At 59.1% G+C, this 19,354-nt stretch overlaps 2 protein-coding genes across 2 annotated transcripts in view; one reads left to right on the top strand and one right to left on the bottom strand.

Annotated features, from left to right (window-relative positions):
- Positions 1-7,815, top strand: part of ERCC2 (ERCC excision repair 2, TFIIH core complex helicase subunit) — a 15,871-nt gene extending 8,056 nt beyond the window's left edge. Inside the window, exons 13-24 of the mRNA XM_034986757.1 lie at positions 1,694-1,763; positions 1,847-1,916; positions 2,016-2,117; positions 3,206-3,269; positions 3,797-3,918; positions 5,099-5,191; positions 5,306-5,378; positions 5,510-5,580; positions 5,674-5,817; positions 5,945-6,088; positions 6,306-6,404; positions 6,843-7,815. Of these exons, the coding sequence (XP_034842648.1) occupies positions 1,694-1,763; positions 1,847-1,916; positions 2,016-2,117; positions 3,206-3,269; positions 3,797-3,918; positions 5,099-5,191; positions 5,306-5,378; positions 5,510-5,580; positions 5,674-5,817; positions 5,945-6,088; positions 6,306-6,398 (1,046 nt within the window). The 3' untranslated portion in view covers positions 6,399-6,404; positions 6,843-7,815. The remainder of the gene's footprint in view (positions 1-1,693; positions 1,764-1,846; positions 1,917-2,015; positions 2,118-3,205; positions 3,270-3,796; positions 3,919-5,098; positions 5,192-5,305; positions 5,379-5,509; positions 5,581-5,673; positions 5,818-5,944; positions 6,089-6,305; positions 6,405-6,842) is intronic.
- KLC3 (kinesin light chain 3) lies at positions 6,610-11,402 on the bottom strand. The gene is made up of 12 exons (XM_034986758.1): positions 10,888-11,402; positions 10,235-10,465; positions 9,826-9,895; positions 9,217-9,436; positions 8,836-8,923; positions 8,637-8,738; positions 8,012-8,185; positions 7,449-7,539; positions 7,336-7,373; positions 7,139-7,245; positions 6,901-6,964; positions 6,610-6,750 (listed from the first exon to the last, which is right to left on the bottom strand). The coding sequence occupies exons 1-12, from the start codon at positions 11,233-11,235 to the stop codon at positions 6,679-6,681; spliced, it is 1,605 nt and encodes a 534-aa protein (XP_034842649.1). The 5' UTR covers positions 11,236-11,402; the 3' UTR covers positions 6,610-6,678.
- Positions 11,403-19,354: the final 7,952 nt, after the last annotated feature.

Genomic DNA, 19,354 nt, shown 5'->3' with positions numbered 1-19,354 from the left:
GGGATCTGGGGCACGATGGGAGAAGGAGAGGGGCTGGAGAGAGAGGTGGGACCCAGTGCCTGGGGTTGGGGGCAGGGAGCTGAGTGCAGTGCTCAGGTACCCAGTGTGCCAGGAAGAGGGGAAGTGGTCCTGAGGCTTCACTGGTCAGCGCTCCCTCCCCTCCTCAGCATTAAGCTGGCCAAGGGCTCAGTCTGATCCCTGGCGATTACTGCTCTATCCCGGAAACCAGGTCAGGACTTCTGACACCCTGCACCAGCCCAGAGGATGGAGAGGCTGTCCCCCAACCCCAGCACCTGTTAGCAGCGAGTCCCATGAGAAGCTTCCTTCTGTGTCCATCCCCCTGCCCCACCCCATCTTCCTTCTGGGACTGGCTTTCTCTTCTCCTCCCCACTTCCCCATTCACCAACACTTCATGTTCTTTTACCTGGAACATCTGTCCCAATATTCCTCAGGGCCCAACTACTTACCTCCTTCTCTTTTTCAGTTCTTGCCTCGCTAAAGATGTCCCTTCTTCCAGGAAGCCCGCCCTGACCCCTAGGCTGGGTCAAGCTCCCCTCCTCTTGGCTCCCCTGTCCCAGCCCTGTCTACTTTGAGTGGTCACTCTCTGGGGACAGGACTGTGTCCCCATCATCAGACTTTGAGCCCTGAGAGGGCAGGGCCGGAACTGTCTTAGTTCCCACTGTTTTCCCCAGTACAGGGCTGGGCACAGAGGACATTTTTGTTTTTGTTTTTGTTTTTAATTAAGTGAAACAATATGTGAATTCATTCATTCACCTATTTTTTCAAAAAATGGGCCAGGCCTAACACTGAGGAAGTGACAGGAACATGGAGGGACCTTATTCCTGATCTCTGGAACTTACATTGCAGAGAGGAAGACAGGTAGCAAAGACTCAAACAAAATAATTCCAGAAAGGGATAGTTTTCACAAGAAACAAAAATGTTGCCATGTTGGAGCATGCCTGCAGTGGCCAAGGAAGGCCTGAGGCACTGACATTTGAGCTGAGTTCCAAATGACCAAATGGAACCAGCTGCCTGGGGAAACTTTTCAGGCTGTGGGGCCAGCAAGCGCAAAGGCCGTGGGGTGGAGTGAGCCTGGTGGTTTTTGAAAGTTAGGCAGGAGGTGGCCTATGAGCCAGGAGGAAATGGGTCAGTGTGGCAGGGTCTCACAGATAATTTTGGACTCTGGAAGGGGACTGGGGAGCTGTGCAGGGCTTCTGAGCAGGGCAGGGATATGACCTGACTCAGGATTTCACCAGGTGTCTCTGGCTGCTGGGAAGGGAGCAGGGCTGGGAGCAGGGCTGGGAGCTGGAAGCCCAGGGAGGTGACTGCAATAGTCCAGGCTAGAGTTGATAGTGGGGGAGGGGGTGGGGAGAGTGGTCAGATTGCAGATAGGCTTTGGAAGCAGAGCTGACCCTCCTGATGGTTTAGATACAAGGATCATGGCGGAGGGCTCCAGGCTTGGGCTTGAGTCGCGGTGTGGGAGAGTCTGAGGAGTGACTGGTGCTCTCTGCTCATGATGCTCCCTGAGTGGGTGTCAGCCCTGGGAGAAGCGGGCAGTTGGGGTGTACTTTGAACTCCTGATGCCTGGGTTTTAAGCTTGAGAACTGTGGCCCACCAGTCACTAATGGGGCAGGAGAGAGTGGCCGGGTGGGTGTGGCAACGACTGGTGACCAGGAATCTCACCCGCTTGTAGGTTTCACCATCATCATCGAGCCCTTTGATGACAGGACCCCCACCATTGCCAACCCCATCCTGCACTTCAGGTGAGACCCGACCCAGTGTTGGGGGTGTGAACGGACCACGCGGGCAGCAGCGTGGTCCTCACCACCTCGTCTGCTTCCTACAGCTGCATGGACGCCTCACTGGCCATCAAACCTGTGTTCGAGCGCTTCCAGTCTGTCATCATCACGTCTGGGGTGAGGACCCTTCTCTGCCCCCAGTGCCCAGCCCTCAAGTGTGAGGCTCCTGGTTGCTGCCCAGTTCTGCTAAGATCCCTCCTGCTGTCCCTGCTGCAGACCCTGTCCCCACTGGACATCTACCCCAAGATTCTGGACTTCCATCCTGTCACCCTGGCAACCTTCACCATGACGCTGGCCCGGGTCTGCCTCTGCCCCATGGTGCGTGGGAGAGGGTGGGTGCTGGGCCAGGGGAGGTGTGCCGCCTTTCCTCCCTCTGTCCCCCCCCTGCTGTTGAGGCAGGAGAGTGTTACAGCCGAGGGCACAGACTCTGGATTCAGACAGATCGGGGCTGGATGGTACCTCTCCCTGTGGATGTGACTCCCCAAGCCTCAGTTTCTAATCTGTAAAATGGGAATGCGGCCTCCCTGACCTCTCAGGTGGTTGAGGGGATAGTGAGAGGGCAGGTATAAAACGCTTATGTGGCCCAGGGCCTGGTGCCGGTCGGCACTCAGTCAACGTCTTGGTTAACGTGGGCTCTGCCTAGTTTGTCCTCTGGCCGTGACCTTGATGATGACGACCCTTCTGCTCTGCCTCAGTCTCCTTTGTAAAACAGGCATCATAACGTGGGCCCTCCGTCCCTTATCTGAATCCCTTGGGCCAGATGTATTTTAGAATTGAGAATGTTCCAGACTAAAAAACAAAGCACATGCTGTGTGCTATGTGGCCTTCCCAGCGGGGTTGGGGCAGCTCCCGCCAGTGGAAGTCCTAGTTCAGCAGGAGCATGTTTTGGGACTTCAGACTAAGGCGGCTAAGGCAGGACTCCGGACAGACTCAGGTGAGGGCGGGTTTTGCTACTGGAGGAGTTGGCGCCGAAGTGAACTGTCTGGAGTTTCTTGGCCTTTGGAATTGCCCTTCACGGGTTGGGGACTGGTGACGGCCACGTCCTGCACCGTGGTCTGTGGAGTTGCTGGTGGGGGAGGGGGGCGCACCCGTGGCTGGTGGCTGCCGAGGTCGTGGTGAGACGCTTTCTCCGGGAAGTGCCGGGCCCGGACGCCGGGGCCGGGAGCGCGTGCTTGCTGGTCAGCCGCGTGCGCAGACTCGGGCTCAGTCCTGCCACCGCCGCGGGTTTGCCGCATGCCCTGGGGCAGGCAGCTCACCTTCTCCGGGCCGGAGGTCGTCACCCGTGCCGTGCAGATAACAGGGGAGCCGACAGCCCAGTCCGTGACCTCGGGTCTGTAAGAAGCTGAGCCCGGCACCAGCAGTGGGTGCTGCCGTTTGCTTAGCGTGACGCCTCTCGCTCTCTGCAGATCATTGGTCGTGGCAACGACCAGGTGGCCATCAGCTCCAAGTTTGAGACCCGGGAAGATATTGGTATGCTGCTCGTGGGGCTAGGCTTGCATGGGTTCTGAGAGGGCGCGTGGATCAGTGGGCTAGGCCAGGCTGCAGCAAGCTGGCACATAGCCCCGAGTCCAAGTGGGGTTACACAGAGGTTACCTCTTGCTCACAGTATGTGCCGCCTGCCCCGTGTCTCCTCCCCCTGGGGACCTTCCCCACTGGATGCGTCACTACGAGGGTGAGGGGTGGCAGGAAGGATCCTGGTAATGGTGCTGTGCCTCATAAAGGTGTTCACCCGGAAGTGACCCACGGCCGCTTCTGCACTCCTTGGCCAGGGCAAGTCACATGGTCACACCTAACTCCAGGGGCGGGGGGGGGGTGCGGTCCTCCCAGGGGCCTGGAAAGACAAGTGGAATGTGTGTGAACAGCCCTCCAGGTGGCCTCGGGGATTTCTAGGAACCCCAAGTTCAAGACGGGGCATTAGATAGGAAAGTTCTGATGGGGGGGGGGGGGGACCTCCACACACCCCCTGCCCCCCCCCCCCCCCCCCCCGCCGCCCCCAGCGGTGATCCGGAACTATGGGAACCTCCTGCTGGAGATGTCCGCCGTGGTCCCTGACGGCATCGTGGCCTTCTTCACTAGCTACCAGTACATGGAGAGCACTGTGGCCTCCTGGTATGAGCAGGTACGCCCAGCCGCCCGCTCCCTGGGGGGGCTCCGCTCTTTTCAGCCCCCGGCTCTCTCCCTGTGTGTTGGCTTCGTTTGTCTCGTGTTTTAAGTGGTGACATGTATCGTAGGTGACAGGACAGTGTATAAAACACATACGAACAGTTCACAGAACAAACTGTGTATACCTTAGTCCCCCCTGCCTTCCCCCCACATCCAGGTTAAAAACTCAAGAGCCCCTGCGGGACAGTGCAGGGGTGAGGTCACAGAGTGTTCTGGAAATGGGGCTCACCCCCCCTGGGGGGCCGGCAGGGGGCCGTCGTGACCTCTCCACTTCTCGTGCATCATGGCCCAGCTCTCGGGTAGTGAAAGCAGGCGCTTCTTTAGGGTGAGATGAGAGAACTTGGCTGAGCCACACTCCAGGGAGCGGGGTGGGGGGAGCCTTGTCCACTTGGTCAAGACCTTGGTCTTGTCCTCAGATGGCTGCTGGCCACCCAAGTCCACATCCTGAGTCTTGTATGTCCTATTTAAGGAAGCTTTGTCTGCCCCAAGGTCCTGAAGATCACCTCCTGTGTTTCTTCTAGAAGCCTCGGGTTAGCTTTCACATCTGGTCTGTGAGGTACCTCACATCTTTGTGTGTGGTGTAAGGTCAGGGTCGAGGTTCTTTGTCTCCCCCTGTGGAACTCCAGCTGCTGCAGCCCCATTCACTGGAAAGCACTGTCCCCCCTGAATGGTATGGGTGAGCCATCGGTGTGCGAGTGTGTTTCTGGACGCTCCATTCTGTCACACCGGTCTGTCCCTGCGTCTGTCCTTGGTTGCTGTCACAAAGCTAGTGCAGTGTCACGGAAATCTCTGGGCAGCCCCGGCCTGGCCTACATCAGCCCCTCCACTAAGCACCAGCTGGGGGGGCGGAGTGTCCCAATGGGCCATCTTGGGCCATATGCCTGCCCCACTTGCCCGAAAGATGGGGTGCGGGGATGGGTTCTGTGCCTGGAATCACAGAGCTTTCCTTCAGGAGTGAGACCGGCCCGCAACCCCCCCCCCCCAGCCCCCGCCGAGTCTCTGCTGGCCGCTGGGACCCTGGGACCGAAGCGGGTGGCCGCACAGGAACTGGGGCAGAGTTGACCGGAGCCAGGATGCCTGTGCCTTAAGCCGCTTCCTGCCAACCCACAGCCTGACCTGCCTGCTGTCCTTCCCAGGGCATTCTTGAAAACATCCAGAGGAATAAGCTCCTCTTCATTGAGACACAAGATGGGGCCGAGACCAGCGTCGCCCTGGAGAAGTACCAGGAGGTGGGCATGGGCGCCGGGGGGGGGGGCAGGGGGAGGGCCAGGAGACTGCACACAGGGGGCCCGGAGGACGCAGCTCTGGGGGACCTAGCACTTGTCTCGGCCTCCCCTCCCCAGGCCTGTGAGAATGGCCGTGGAGCCATCCTGCTGTCCGTGGCCCGGGGCAAAGTGTCCGAGGGAATCGACTTTGGTGAGTGGGCCAGGCTCTCCCCATCCCCAGGTGCCTGCATGGGGCTCTGGCTGTTTCCCCCAGCGGACCACCCCCCCCCTCAGCCTGATCTCCCCCTCTCTCCGGACCCCCTCCTGTGCTCGCCCCCCCAGTGCACCATTACGGGCGCGCAGTCATCATGTTCGGCGTCCCCTACGTCTACACGCAGAGCCGCATCCTCAAGGTGAGCAGCCCCGGGGGCCGCTCGGAGGGACTGGGCCTGGGCTGGCATGTGGGAGGGGCAGGAGGGACGGCTCTGCTCTCTTCTCTCGGGCAGGCGCGGCTGGAGTACCTGCGGGACCAGTTCCAGATCCGAGAGAACGACTTTCTCACCTTCGACGCCATGCGCCATGCGGCCCAGTGCGTGGGCCGGGCCATCCGGGGCAAGACAGACTACGGCCTCATGGTCTTTGCCGATAAGGTGCGGGTGCCGGGGCCTCTGCCTACCAGGCTGTCCCCCTTTTCTAGATGGGGAAGGAGGCCTGGGCTCCGCCCCCCGCACTGGGGGCCTGATGTCTTCCCTCTCTCCCTCGCCCTTCTGCTGAAAGCGGTTTGCCCGGGCAGACAAGCGCGGGAAACTGCCCCGCTGGATCCAGGAGCACCTCACCGACGCCAACCTCAACCTGACTGTGGATGAGGGAGTCCAGGTTGCCAAGTACTTCCTGAGGCAGATGGCTCAGCCATTCCATCGGGTGAGCTAGAGGGGGCCTGCCCTCAACACAGGGGTGTGTGTGCCCACAGCTGGCTTCCCTCTCCCTCCTCAGGCCTGGCTTCCAGGGGGATGTTCCCCATTCGATGGGTGTTTCTAAACATTCTGCCCCTTGGCCCCCACTGTCCCAGGGAGGGCCTGTGGGGACGCGCTACAGTCGTCTGGCCCACCCCGGAGCTGACTCCTCTCCCCCCCTCCAGGAGGACCAGCTGGGCCTGTCCCTGCTCAGCCGGGAGCAGCTGGAATCCGAGGAGACGCTGCGGAGGATAGAGCAGATTGCCCAGCAGCTGTAGCTCAAGGTGCGGACAGGGCCGTAGCTGTGTGCGGTGACTCCGGGGGCTCACCTGGCCCTGGGGCCCAGCGGCTCGGAGGTGGCCTCAGGTCCTCACAGGAAACCTCAGGCAGACATTCCTGGCTTCCAGATCTACAGCCTTTAATCAGAGGAGGAGAATGGGGAGCCCCATACCGTGGGTGCCCCCAAGAGGTGGGGAGCAACTTGGGGAGATGAAAGGCCATCCCCTCACCCCTTCCCCATTCTTCCTGAGAAGCTGCAGCCACGCAGTCCTGTCACCTTCAGTGGGGGCCCAGGTCCTGGGTGTTGGTGCTGAGGGTCCGCGAGACCTCGCCCGGGTGCTGACTGGGGAACTGCGGACAGGCGCAGGGGAGGGGTGGGCAAGGGGCAGGACCCGCCCACCCCTCCCCTGGCCCTTCTGTTCTTGGGTCCGTTCCCACACCAGCCTGGCCCTGCCCACGCCTCCCTCTGGACCTGCCAGCGTGCCCCCCAGCCCCTTTCACCTGGAGCCCAGCAGCCTTTGGAACATCCACGTCTAGCATGTTGAGCGACAGGGCTCTCTTCATCCTGTGAAGAGAGGGTGGCACGGTGAGTCCCCCGAGTGTCTGCCTCCCACTCCGGGCAAGACCTGCCGGGCACCGGATGTGACTGTATGGGTAGGAGAGGGGAACCGTGGAAGGTTCTGGAACAGGACGGAGTTGGGTGGGTTGCAGAAGCTTCCTGCTCGGATCAGACACTCACCCGGCTGCCCCTGCCACCCCCTCGCCTCGGAGACGGGAGACCAGCTTCTCACTTCCACGCCTTAGCGACTCCCGGATCTTGGAAAAGGAGCTGCTCCGACGAAGGGTCTGGGGAGGGCGCCCAGGACCAGTCAGTGCCCTCCTTCTCCTCCAGTCCCCGCCCCAGGAGCTGCAGCAAAGCCCATCCTCCCTCCTCACCTGTTCTGCGTCACCAGCTGTGCCTGTGTTGGGGGCTCCTAGGAACAGAGGGGACAGTGCAGTGGGGACATGGAGCAGTCACCTGGGGGGCAAGGGCAGGGCCGGGGGCTCACCCAGAGGGGCAGGCAGGTCCTCGCGGCTCAGGATCTCTCGGTACAGCTCTTCTGCTTGCTGGTACTTGTTCTGTTTCAGGTAGGCTGAGGCCTGCGGGGAGGGTGGGTGATCGTGGCTCAGATCTGGAGCGCCCCCGGCGCATCTTCCCCTCCCCCCACCTCGTGACCTAGGGCAGGTGACTGGTTCCTGCTCCACCCTGGGCTAGTGACACCACCTTTGTGCCTCAGTTTCCTTATTTGCAAAATGGGACGAAAGGAGCACCTACCTCTTAGGGTCCTTTAAGAAATGGATGGTCCTTTCCCTTAAGGACTAAGAAGGGGGTTCAGAGCTCAATAAACATCTGACACTGTCATCTGGCCCCACCAACTTGCGTGTTTCCTGTGGCTTCCATGTCCTCTACGTGCCTAGTGATCTCACGAGTCAGGGCCCAGCTCAGAGGCCAAGTCTTAGAGGGCCCCTGCTCCAGCGGCTCACTTGAGCCAGTGGGTGGGTGTCTCTCCTGGGGGACCCCTGGCGGTCGGCCCCAGGGCCGAGTTGTACCTGCGCCCCGCAGCGCCCTCACCAGGTTGTTCTTGGTCTTGGCCACATTTGGGTCGTTGGGCCCTCCCAGGGCCTCATAAATGCTCAGGGCTCGGGCATAGTGCTGCTCCACCTCCTCGAACTTTCCCTGGTTCTGGCAGAGCAAGGCCAGGTTGTTGAGCTGCTTGGCCACGTCCGGGTGGTCGCTGCCCAGGACCTAGGGGTTGGGGGGGATGGATGTGATACCGATAGCCACAAGGGGGGGGGGTCATGAGGAAAGGTTCATAGGACCAATGGGGAGTTAGGAGATTGTGCAACTTCTACCCTCTGGCCTACAAACAGGCTTAATCAGGTCAGGGTGGTCATATGGGATTGGAAGGTCAGGACTGGGCTGGGAGGCATATGAAGTGATGTAGAAGGACAAGTAGAGTCAAGATCAGATGGAGTTCATTAAAGGTCAAGCACAGTGGGGTCATGAGATGATCTAGGCTCAAACTGGGGGGCTCACAAGAGCAGGTGGGAAGGATATCATAGGATCAGGGTCACAAGGTACGAGCCACTGAATTGAACGCATCAGGATCAAGTGGGAAGGACCCGTGGACCAGGGACCCCGCCGGGGCGGGCAGCAGGGGCCTGTGGACCAGGGACTCCGCGGGGGTGGGCAGTACCTTCTCCCGGATCTCCAGGGCTCGCTGGCACAGGGGCTCCGCCTCCCGGTACCGCCCCCGCTTCCCATAGAGCACCGCCAGGTTGTTGAGGGTGGCGGCCACCTGCAGGGTAGGGGAGGCAGGTCAGGATGTGTGTTGGGGCGGGTGGGGGGGGGGAGAGGCAGGGCCCCACAGCCCTCACTCCTGGGCCCCCACTCACTGCAGGGTGCTCAGGGCCTAGCGTCTGCTCCCGGATCTGCAGGGCATCGTGGAGAAGGTCTGTGGCCTCCTTGTACTTGTTCTGGTCCCTGTGAGGTGGCCCAGGGACGGAGGGGGGTGAGCCACGCTGGGCTGTCACCCTTCCGCGGTCCCCTGTGGGTGTCTCCACTACCTTCCAAGTCAAGCACAGGCTCCCTCTGCTGGCAAGCCCCCAGTCTCTTCCCCGCGCTGTTGGGGTCTCTTGCCCACGCCCTCTGACGACTCCTCGCCTGGGTCACAGCGGCTTCCCCCGGCCCCACCCACCCAGGTGCCCCATGCTGGCAGAGCAGGACCCCAGCTCCCGCGCCCCCAACGACGGGTCCAGGGCCGGCTGCGGTCTCACCGGTATACCAGCGCCAGGATGTTGAGCATGGTGGCCACGTCGGGGTGGCAGTGGCCTGAGCTCCGCTCCAGGTCCTCCAGGGCCTGGCGGCACAGCGGTACGGCAACCTCGTAGCGGCCCTGGCCCGCGTACTGGATCACGAGGTTGTGCAGGGTCCGAAGGCGGGCGGGGATCTCGTAGCCCCCCTGCTGAGCCGCGGCAGCCCCCACTGCCTCGGGGCCTGCGGGCGGCCGCCGGGCATCAGGGCGCCGCCGGCCTCCCAGCCTTCCCACCGCGTAAGAGGGGACACCTCCCCCAGGACTACAGCCGCCCCACGGGCGCCTGGGGTGACGGGCCCCGCACCGGGCCTCTGAGGTCGGGACCGCAGGCGTCTAGCTGGTCCGTGGGACCTGAACACGGGGTCTGCCTGGCCGGCGGCACGGCGGCCACCACGCCTGGTTTCACGGCTTCCAGCCTCGGCCGTCACCCGCCCTGACCCAGCCCCTTGGCCTCGTGCTCCCACTCCCCTGCGCGGACACCCACCTCGGGGGCTCACGGTCCCTCCCCAGCCTCAGCCTCTCGTCCTCCGGGGCTGAGCGGCCCCACAACTGCAGGATCCCCGACACCCACCTTTCCTTTCTTCCTCCTCACTGGGGAACAGGGAGGCCAGGCTGTCTCGGCGAGGGGGGGATTCAGGCCGCTGCGGAGGGCAGGAAAGGGGGGGTCAAGAGGGCTGGGAGTTTGCTTTAGAGACCGGGGTCCTGGATCTCAGGGTTTGAGGGAGGCAGTGATCAGGAGCCTTGGCAGGGGGGTGTTCCTGAGGGCTTGGGGAGGATCTGGGGGCTTTGTGGAAGCTGGGGGGGGGGGGCGCTTCTGTGGACATTCTAGTGGGTCTGGAGGCTGTGGAACTCCGTCAGGGATCCAGAGCTTTGGAGGGAGGCTCTAGGGCACGGCGGGGGGCTCCCGGGGGCGGGGGGTACAGGTCTGTGGGGTGTCTAAGGAGGATGGGGGCCCAGCGCCCGGCCCAGCCCGGCAGCACCTGGCTCTCCGCGGGCGGGTCATACTGCCGCAGCTGCCCCAGGAACTCCAGGTGGCTCTTCTCCTCCTCCAGTTGGGCCACGGCCGCCTCACTGGCCCGGAGCCGCCGCTGCGTCTCCTCCAGCTCCTCCCGCAGCCATGAGTTTTCCTGGGCCAGCCGCCGGGCCTGCGCTCGCAGCCGCTGCTTCTCGGCCTCCAGCGAGCCCACGTGCGCCGACAGGGCGAGCAGCACCTGCGTGGGCCCGGGAGTCAGGGGCCCGACCCCGAGCACCCCCACGCCCCCCAGGGTCCCCCGCTTCCATGGTACTCAAGGTTGTGCAGGGGCTCCCAGCGGCCATACCCAGATCCTGTCCGGGGACCCTTCTGATCTCACCCAGCCACACAAATTACATGTAGGGACACTTCATATTCTACCCATGTGACCCCAAAGGCTCCCCAGGACCCAGAGTTCTATAGATGGATGCCATTTGGTTCAGGGGCCCCCGCACCACACCAGGACCCCCTAATGCTGCCCAGGAATCCCATTTCCGGCCTAGCGCCTCTCCTCCCCCGGCCTGGCTCCCCACCCCCACCGCATACCTGTCTCCCTCATCCCCAGGCCTCCTCCCCGCTCTGAGCCTCACCGGCATAGCTGGAGAGCTGGTCCCCTCATACCTGGGCCTCACCCAGTCCCAGCTCGATGGCCTCCAACGCGTGGCTCACCACCTGCTGCTTTTCTTCCAGCAGCTCCAAGCCGGCCACCAGGCCCTGTCCCGCCAGGGCCTCAGCCAGGTGCCTGGCCAGGCCATGGTGCTCGGCCCGCAGGGCCTCCAACCCCTGCACCACGTGTCGGGTCTGCCGCACCAGCTCCTCGGGGCTCAGGCGCTCTGGGCCCAGCCCCACGCTTCCAGGGGCTGCCACCTGCACCGACATTGCTGCTCCTGGGGCGGGTTGGGGAATCGTCAGCCTGTATGCCATTCGGGCCCAGGAGGACCCTTCCCGACTGTCTCCCTGTCCAGCCATCCGGCCGGCCCTCTGTCCCCGTGCCCTCCTCACTCCGGCTGGCTCCCTGTCCCACACCCGTCCCAGCCAGCCGGCAACTGGAAACCTCCTAGTCTAGCTCTGTCCTCAGCCCCGGGCCCTGCCCCGAGGGCAAGTCCAAAACCCCACGTATGACTAACCCAAAGAGGGCAAACAGTGGTCTCGTGGTCTCTCACCTGCCCTCAGCTCACCTGGCCAGCCCCGTCCACCCCAAGGGCCCCAGATCCCCGGGCCCAGAACACCTCCCGGCCGTGTGACCTGGACTGGACGCCCCCGCCTCTGCCGGGCGCTTGGGGCGGGGCGTGTGGAGGCGGCGGCCTCTCCGTGAGCTCATTCTTAGGGTGTTTTGTTGGGAACCAGTCAGACCACTGGGGGTGGGGTGGGGCGGGAGGACAGGGCCAAGGGGCTGGGGCGCCGGAAGCAGAGGAGCCCTCTAGGTTTGGGGGGATCAGGATGGCGGGGGGGCTCATGTGTCAGCTCCCAGGATCTGAGGAGCTGACAGACCCAAGGGAACAGGGGCTCCACCGTCCACTGCAGACAGGCTCAGCCAGCCCGAGGCATGTTGGGACACACGTGTGGCAGCCACAGCCCAGGGATGTCACACTAGCCATGTGACAACTCAGAGTCTGAGGCCTCGATGCTAATGGGTGGGGGTCCCAACAATGTGGTTGTCTGTGGGTGACAAAGTCGATGACAGCTCGTGGTGCCTCTGGAGCCCTTATACACACACCATACACACACACACACAGTCCGCTCCCAGAAATAGACCCCAGCACACGCACACCCTCCCTTCTTACACAACGCGACACACGCATTCTCCTCTCAGAAATCGAAAAAATGCTTTCTTCTTTCAAATACAGTGCAATATATACATACTTTCTCAGAAACACACCCGCTCATACACACGCTCCCCTCTCAGAAATACAACTCAACGTACACACACTCCTTTCTTAAAAATAGAACGTGATAAACATTCTCCTCTCAGAAACACGACATACTCTGGACATGCTCTGTCTCCTCTAAAAAATTAAAACTGAATACAGTCCCACACATCCGCATTTTCCTTTCAAAAAAACTAATACAGGGGCGCCTGGGTGGCTCAGTTGGTTAAGCGACTGCCTTCGGCTCAGGTCATGATCCTGGAGTCCCTGGATCGAGTCCCGCATCGGGCTCCCTGCTCGGCAGGGGGTCTGCTTCGTCCTCTGACCCTATCCCCTCTCATGTGTTCTCTCTCTCTCATTCTCTCTCTCTCAAATAAATAAATAAAATCTTTAAAAAAAAAACAACCTAATACAGGGGCGCCTGGGTGGCTCAGTCGTTAAGCGTCTGCCTTCGGCTCAGGTCATGATCCCAGGGTCCTGGGATCGAGCCCCGCATCGGGCTCCCTGCTCAGCGGTGTGTCTGCTTCTCCCTCTACTCTTCCCCCGGCTCGTTCTTGCTCTCTCTCTCAAATAAATAAAATCTTAAAAAAAAAAAAACTAACACACTAACTCGGGCATATACTCTTTAGAAATAACACACATAGGGGTGCCTGGGTGGCTCAGTCGTTAAGCGTCTGCCTTCGGCTCAGGTCATGATCCCAGGGTCCTGGGATCGAGTCCCACATCGGGCTCCCTGCTCGGCGGGAAGCCTGCTTCTCCCTCTCCCACTCCCCCTGCTTGTGTTCCCTCTCTCGCTGTGTCTCTCTCTGTCAAATAAATACATAAAATCTTAAAAAAAAAAAAAAAGAAAGAAATAACCCATGTATGCTCTCCTCTTGGAAAGACAACCCAACACACAGGTCTATTTTCCTCTCAGGGATAAAAGCCAACACACACACACACACAAGCTCTGTCCACCCCGCACCCCCCGCTGTGAAAAGATAACCAAATCACTCACATTCAGCCTGTCTCCTTGCACTTACCCCCACGACACACCCTCTCCCGCACTCACACGGTCCTGCAAGCAGCTAACTCTCCATCACGTGCCTCCTCCAGGCACGTGTGCACACGCACACACACTCACTCCTAGGAGTCACTGCGGACCCGTCACCTCCTTCCCCACTTCCTCCAACACCTCGCCAGGCCAGCCAGGGATTCACACACCCGCCCGCAGCACGGCCAGCACATTGATATGCCCACCAAATGTGGGCATATCAATGGTTCCTGGACACAGACTCAGCCGTCCTGTCCCAGGGGGTGCCCACGACAGGCACAGGCAGCGGTGGAGACAGATCATCCACGGTTTCTGCGTGTACCCTCTAGTCCACCATAAGCAGCCCGGTGGTTTGGGTACCTCCGCCCGTGCTCACCATCATATACCCTGAGACACACAGTAGGGAAGGCACATAAGCCATGGCTTTTATATTCTGCAGGCTCTCACCTGCCATCAATCTCTACGTATATGTGGGGCTTTGGCCAAGCCCTCTCGCTATACGTATGTGTGTTCGTATCACACCGTACTCAGTCACACACAAGCCCCACAAAGTCAGGCTCACACAAGTTCACGGAGAGTCATTCTGACAGCTCCATTTTGCACACGCTTTTGCCCACACTCAGTCCCGCGAACAGCAACTCCCTTTCACGCACGCACAACCGCACAGCTGACGGTGTTAATCACAGGCACGCCCTGGCCATCCATGCGGGTCCCCCACCGCCCACCTCCCTGCGGCTCCCCGCACCTTACAGGCAGACAGACTGCCCAGCCCCGCAAGCTCTGGGCCACGCACCTAATCCTACAAACAGTTCACCTCCCTCCCCCACCCCCCGCAGGAGACTCACAAGCAGAGGTCGCCCACGTGTTCCTATCTCCGAAACAGCTCCACAGCATTCCCACAGTCCCTCGGCGCCCGCGCAGGGTTCCACGGACCGTCCGTCTGCCTTTCTTACCGGTACCCACCGCCTGACGCCATCGCCCGCACACCTGAGCCTCTTACACCATCAGACACACCTGAGCTGCCTACACCATCAGACACACCTGAGCTGCCTACACCATCACACACACCTGGGCTTCCTACACCGTCTCTCACACGCACCAGCTCCACTCCCACACCAGCAGGCAGGAGGCCCCCACCACGGCCAGCCCCCTAAACCACACACCTTGCCCCTGGCGGGCCGGCCCAGTCCCGCGCACCCGGGCTTCCCCAGCCAGGCCGTCACAAGGGCCCCCTCCCTCCCCCCAGGCCCCGCCCCGTCTTCGCTCCTGTTTACCTGCGCCCTGGGCGGGGGGGCGCCCCAGCTGGGCCTCCGGACCCGGGGTGGGGGGAGCCCCAGGGCGGGGCAGGGGGGCTCCCAGGGGCCCCAAGGCCCGTCCCCGTCGCCAAGCCAGCGGGCCCAAGGGTGCGCCGGGCCCAGCCCTCGCCCTCCGCCCCCGCCCCCATCCTCGCGGTCCCCGGGACTCCCGCCCGGCACTCGGGGGGCCCACCTGAGCGCGGGCGGCTCCAGGACCCGCTCCGCCGCGATGCGCCCGGCCGCGTCCCGCACACCGCGCACGCCCCGCAGTTCCCAGCTGAGCCCCGAGTGTCGGGCCGCTGGCGGCTCCTCCGAGGGGCGGGGCGGCCGGGAGCCCCGCCCCCGCAGGTGAGGCCGACCCCGCCCACCGCCCGGCTGCACTGGATCCCCTCGGCCCCGGCCCTGAGGCAGTAGCAGAATCAGCGCCGACGAGCCCGTGGCCTCTCGGGCCCGGGGAATCCGAGGACGATTCCAGCGCGCTGGAGTCTGGAAAGCCGGCTTTCAGCGCCGCTGGAATCTTGGAAACTTTGGATCCCAGACCGACGGCTTTCTTTCAGTGCCTGCCGCCCGGCCTTTCCTTTGGCTGTGCCCCCTGCTTGGACCTCTCTTCCCACAGATCCCATCCGTTAGTCTGGGAGCTTCTCAAAGGCCGCTTCCTCCGAGAGGCCTTCCCTGACTGCCCCTCCCAAATTACACCGTCTCACCAAAACACTACCGCATTCCCCTGCTTGATCTTGTTCACAAAACTTTTCAGGGCCTAAAATTATTTTATGTAACGTGGTCATATTATGATGTTTCATCACATTATTGGCGAGGTAATTGTAAATGGCTAAAAACTGGGCTCTGGGTTTGAAGTTGATTCCAGCACTTACTGGCTGTGAAGGCCTTGGGCAAGTAACGTAACTTCTCTGTGTGTCAATTTTCTGAATCTGTAAAATGGGGAAGGTCAAAGGCTGCGAGGATTGAATGAGTTAGCGTATGGATAGGGCTCTGTATTGTCAGCACTGTATCTTGAGCAGTAGAACAGAGCCTGGTGCAAAGTACGTGCTCAATAAGTATTTGTTGAATGGTTGACTGAATGAATCAAGTCTTAGAAATGTAAATTGGCCAAAGCTGGGCGCACAGGATTCTCACATAGAATTTGGTTCAACGCGAGGCTTTTCCAAACTCCTGCAGTACCTGGGTCGCTGCACTACAGGATGTGTCCAGCAGAGGGCGCTGCTGGCCCGTGGTCCAGACCCCAGACTACAGCGCAGATCCGCACCTTTCCTCAGAGCCACGGCCAACCTGCTCTCTGCTACCTTGTTCGCTGAGCCCCAGTGCAGATGTTCCCTCCTCCAGGAAGCCCTCTCCGACCCCCAAGGCTGGATGAGACATTCCTCCCCGGCTCTGGCAGCCTCCTGGGCTCCCATGACTCAGCCCTGCCACTCTGGGTCGTCGCTGTCTTGAGGACAGGTCTGTCTCCAACACTGGAATGCAAGTCCCAGGAGGGGACGGTCTCAGGCACCATTGTGTCCCCAGGGCTACCCAGCACAGGCTGAACACAGAGCGAATTGTTGGGCGAAGAGCTGTTGGTTGAATAATGGGAAATAAAACTCAAACTCACGCTCTAACTTCCCCAGGTATTTCTAGGGAACAGGGTAGAAGGGGGCAGACAAACCCTTCCCTCCTCCCCGCACTGGGTTGGTCTCAGGGTGCTGAACATCATTTCTGGATCTGCCACGAGCTTACGAAGAGGCAGTGCAGGGCCTGGAGCCGGGTGCAGGTCCCAGCTCCATCATTTGCGGGCTGTGTGACCCCTGAGCCGGGAACGAACTTCTCTGGGCCTCAGGTTCCAGGTTCCAGGTAACTTACTTTGTGAGGCTCTTGTGGGGATTAGTGAATAATCCCTGTAAAAGGTTTAGAACAGAGTAGCACGTGGTAAACACTGTGTGTATGGGGGGTGGGGGTGGGGGTGGCCATTGGAGTCAGGCCGATCTGAGTTCAAATTCTGATCTTGCCATTTCCTTTCCATATAACCTGGGGCTAGCAATGTTTCTGAGCACCTATTTTTCAAGTCTATAAAACCTGAATGATCACGCTCCCCACATAGCGTAGTGCTGAGGATTAAATGGGATCAAGGCTGAAAGACAGTGTTGACTAAGGTGACCGTTTCTTTCGGCCGGTCCTGTGTCAAGCACTTTTGCGCAACACCAATGAGGGCTGGGGGTTCTGAGTTCTTACCCAGGGTGGGCCCTATGCCACGTCTTGTAAATTAACTCTGTGAATGTACACCAACCGGATAGGGTAGGTGCCATGATTATCTCCATTCCACAGGTGAAGGAGATGAGGCACAGAGAGCCAAGTGACTTGTCCACGATCACACAGCCAAGGATTAGCAGAGCCCCTGAAGCCATACAGCCACCCCCTGAGGTAGGCATTATTACTAGCCCCATCTAAAGATGAGGAAGCTGAGGCTCAGAGGAAGATCTGTTGCCCAAGACCACCACCAAGAAGGCACTCAACAAAACCCCCATCCTATCACTGAAGGCCTCAGTTTGCCATGTCAGGAAAATGGGTAGATGAGTTGGGGGATTTTTCTCTTCACCTCCTGGCCACAGTTTTTATTTTTTTTATTATTTTTTTTAAGATTTTATTTTTAAGTAATCTCTACACCCAATGTGGAGCTCAGACTTACAGCCCTGAGATCAAAAGTTGCACGCTCTACTGACTGAGACTCTATTGAGCTGGGTGCCCTTTATGGCCATAGTTTTTAAAAAGCTCACCACTTTTTTTTGTTTTAAAGATTTTATTTATTTATTTGAGAGAGAGAGAGAGAGCACATGAGAGGGGGGAGGGTCAGAGGGAGAAGCAGACTCCCCGCTGAGCAGGGAGCCCGACGCGGGACCCGATCCTGGGACTCCAGGATCATGACCTGAGCCGAAGGCAGTCACTTAACTAGCTGAGCCACCCACGTGCCCTCACCACTTTCTTTTTAATATAAAAAGTTAAGCACTGTTGGGGCACCTGGGTGGCTCAGTCAGTCGTTAAGCGTTTGCCTTCGGCTCAGGTCATGATCCCAGGGTCCTGGGATAGAGCCCTGCATCGGGCTCCCCGCTCGGCCGGGAGCCTGCTTCTCCCTCTCCCACTCCCCCTGCTTGTGTTCCCTCTCTCGCTGTGTCTCTGTCAAATAAATAAATGAAATCTTAAAAAAAAAAAAGAAGAAGAAGTTAAGCACTGTCAGAAATGATGTTCACAGAGAACAAGAGACTATAGACTGAAAAGTAGGTCTTTGTCTTCCCTTGATCCCGAGACGCCCTTCCCAGAGGCAAACATGATTACTGGTTTCTAATATCCATCCAGAAATATTTCATGGATATGAATTGTGTGTGTATGTATGAGCGTGAGTGCCCATTTCAGAAAAACACAAATAAAAAGAGCCTTACCTGTGGAGGTAGGCTGAATGATGGCCTTGACGTTGGGTGCAGTCATGTGACTTGCTTTGGCCAATGGCAGAGCGACGGTCCTGCTGGGTCTGAGCTTGGACCTCCAGGGGCTGAGAGTGTTTCCTTTTGTGATTGACGCAGGCATGAGAAAGGCTTCCCTTGTGTGGCTGGCCCTCTTCAGCCCACACCCCACAATGTTCAAAGAGAAACTGAGGCATAATACACATTTTAAGAGTTTATTTGAGCAAAAATCAATTTGAATCGGGCAGCATCTAACCTAGCAGATGGAAAGGAGCTCCGAGGAGCAGTTTGAAATGAAAGACCTTTTAGGCAGAAGGGAGCAAGAACAAGGAATTTATGCCAAAGAGTGGGTTGATTATTGCAAGGTTACTTTTTCCTTTAGGGACTGGCAGGGGTCTATCAGGCAGATGACCTCACTCGTGCTGATCAGGTGATCCCTGACTGAGTGGTTTAAGATTCCATTTCTGGGAAAGCTGAAACCGTCTTAAGTCCTAGTTTGGTGACATGGGGCTTAGCATACGTGACTCCGTTTGGGGCCCCAGTGTCTTGTTTTTAACAGTATGGGGCAGAGCTTCCCAGCTGAGCCCAGTCCCTATCAGCCAACTCTCAGCCAACCCCACAACTGTTTTAAAGCCACTGCATATTGGGGTAGTGTGTTTCACGGCATTTTTGTGGCAAAAGGTATATATTTTTTCCCACAGCATACTTTGGTGCTATGGTCTGAAGGTATGTGTTCCCTTCAAATTCATATGTTGAAATCCTAACCCCTAAAGGTGATGGTATTAGTGTGTGGGTCCTTTAGGAGGTGATTAGGTCATAAGGGTGGAGCCCTCTGAATGGGATTAGTGCTCTTAGAAAAGAGACTCTGGGCACCTGGGTGGCTCACTCTGTTAAGCGTTCAACTTTTGGTTTCAGCTCAGGTCATGATCTCAGGGTCCTGAGATTGAGCCCTGAGTCAGGCTCCCCGCTCATTGGGGGGGGGGGGGTGTCATCTACTTTGGATTCTCTCCCTTCCCTCTCTCTCAGTCTCAAGTAAAAATAAATAAATCTTAAAAAAAAAAAAAAAAGGAGGCTCCACAGAGCTCCCTGGTCCCTCCTCCCATGTGAGGGTGCAAGAAGTCTGTGTTCTGGAAGAGAACCTTCACCTGACCAGGCTGGCACCCTGATCTTGGACTTCCAGCCTCCAGAACTATGAGCAAAAACCTTCTGTTGTTTATAAGCCATCCAGTCTGTATTAGAGTAGTCCGAATAGACTACGACACTTGGCGATTGTTCTAAAGCAGTACCTATAGATTAGCTTTATTCCTAAAAAATTTTTTTTATTTGTTTGTTTATTTATTTAGAGTGTGAACAGGGGGAGGGGCAGAGAGAAAGGGAGAGAGAATCTCAGGAGACTTAGCGCTGAGTGCAGAGCCCTACGCGGGGCTCCATCCCACGACCCTGAGA

The sequence above is a fragment of the Mirounga leonina genome, unplaced genomic scaffold, assembly GCF_011800145.1.
Source record: "Mirounga leonina isolate KUSES-001 unplaced genomic scaffold, KU_Mleo_1.0 Mir_376, whole genome shotgun sequence".
Taxonomy (NCBI): Eukaryota; Metazoa; Chordata; class Mammalia; order Carnivora; family Phocidae; genus Mirounga; species Mirounga leonina.
The sequence above is the reverse complement of the archived record's forward strand: the minus strand, read 5'-3'. Positions and strand labels throughout refer to the sequence as shown.

Excerpts from the sequence above, each read along its gene's own strand:
- KLC3 (XM_034986758.1), bottom strand. The coding sequence starts at position 11,235 with ATGGCTGGACAGGGAGACAGTCGGGAAGGGTCCTCCTGGGCCCGAATG. Across the intron at positions 9,896-10,234 it reads ACCCGCCCGCGGAGAGCCAG|CGGCCTGAATCCCCCCCTCG; the intron begins GTGCTGCCGGGC and ends TGCCCTCCGCAG. Across the intron at positions 6,751-6,900 it reads CAAAGGCTGCTGGGCTCCAG|TTCCCCAGTCAGCACCCGGG; the intron begins GTGAAAGGGGCT and ends GCCTGTCCGCAG.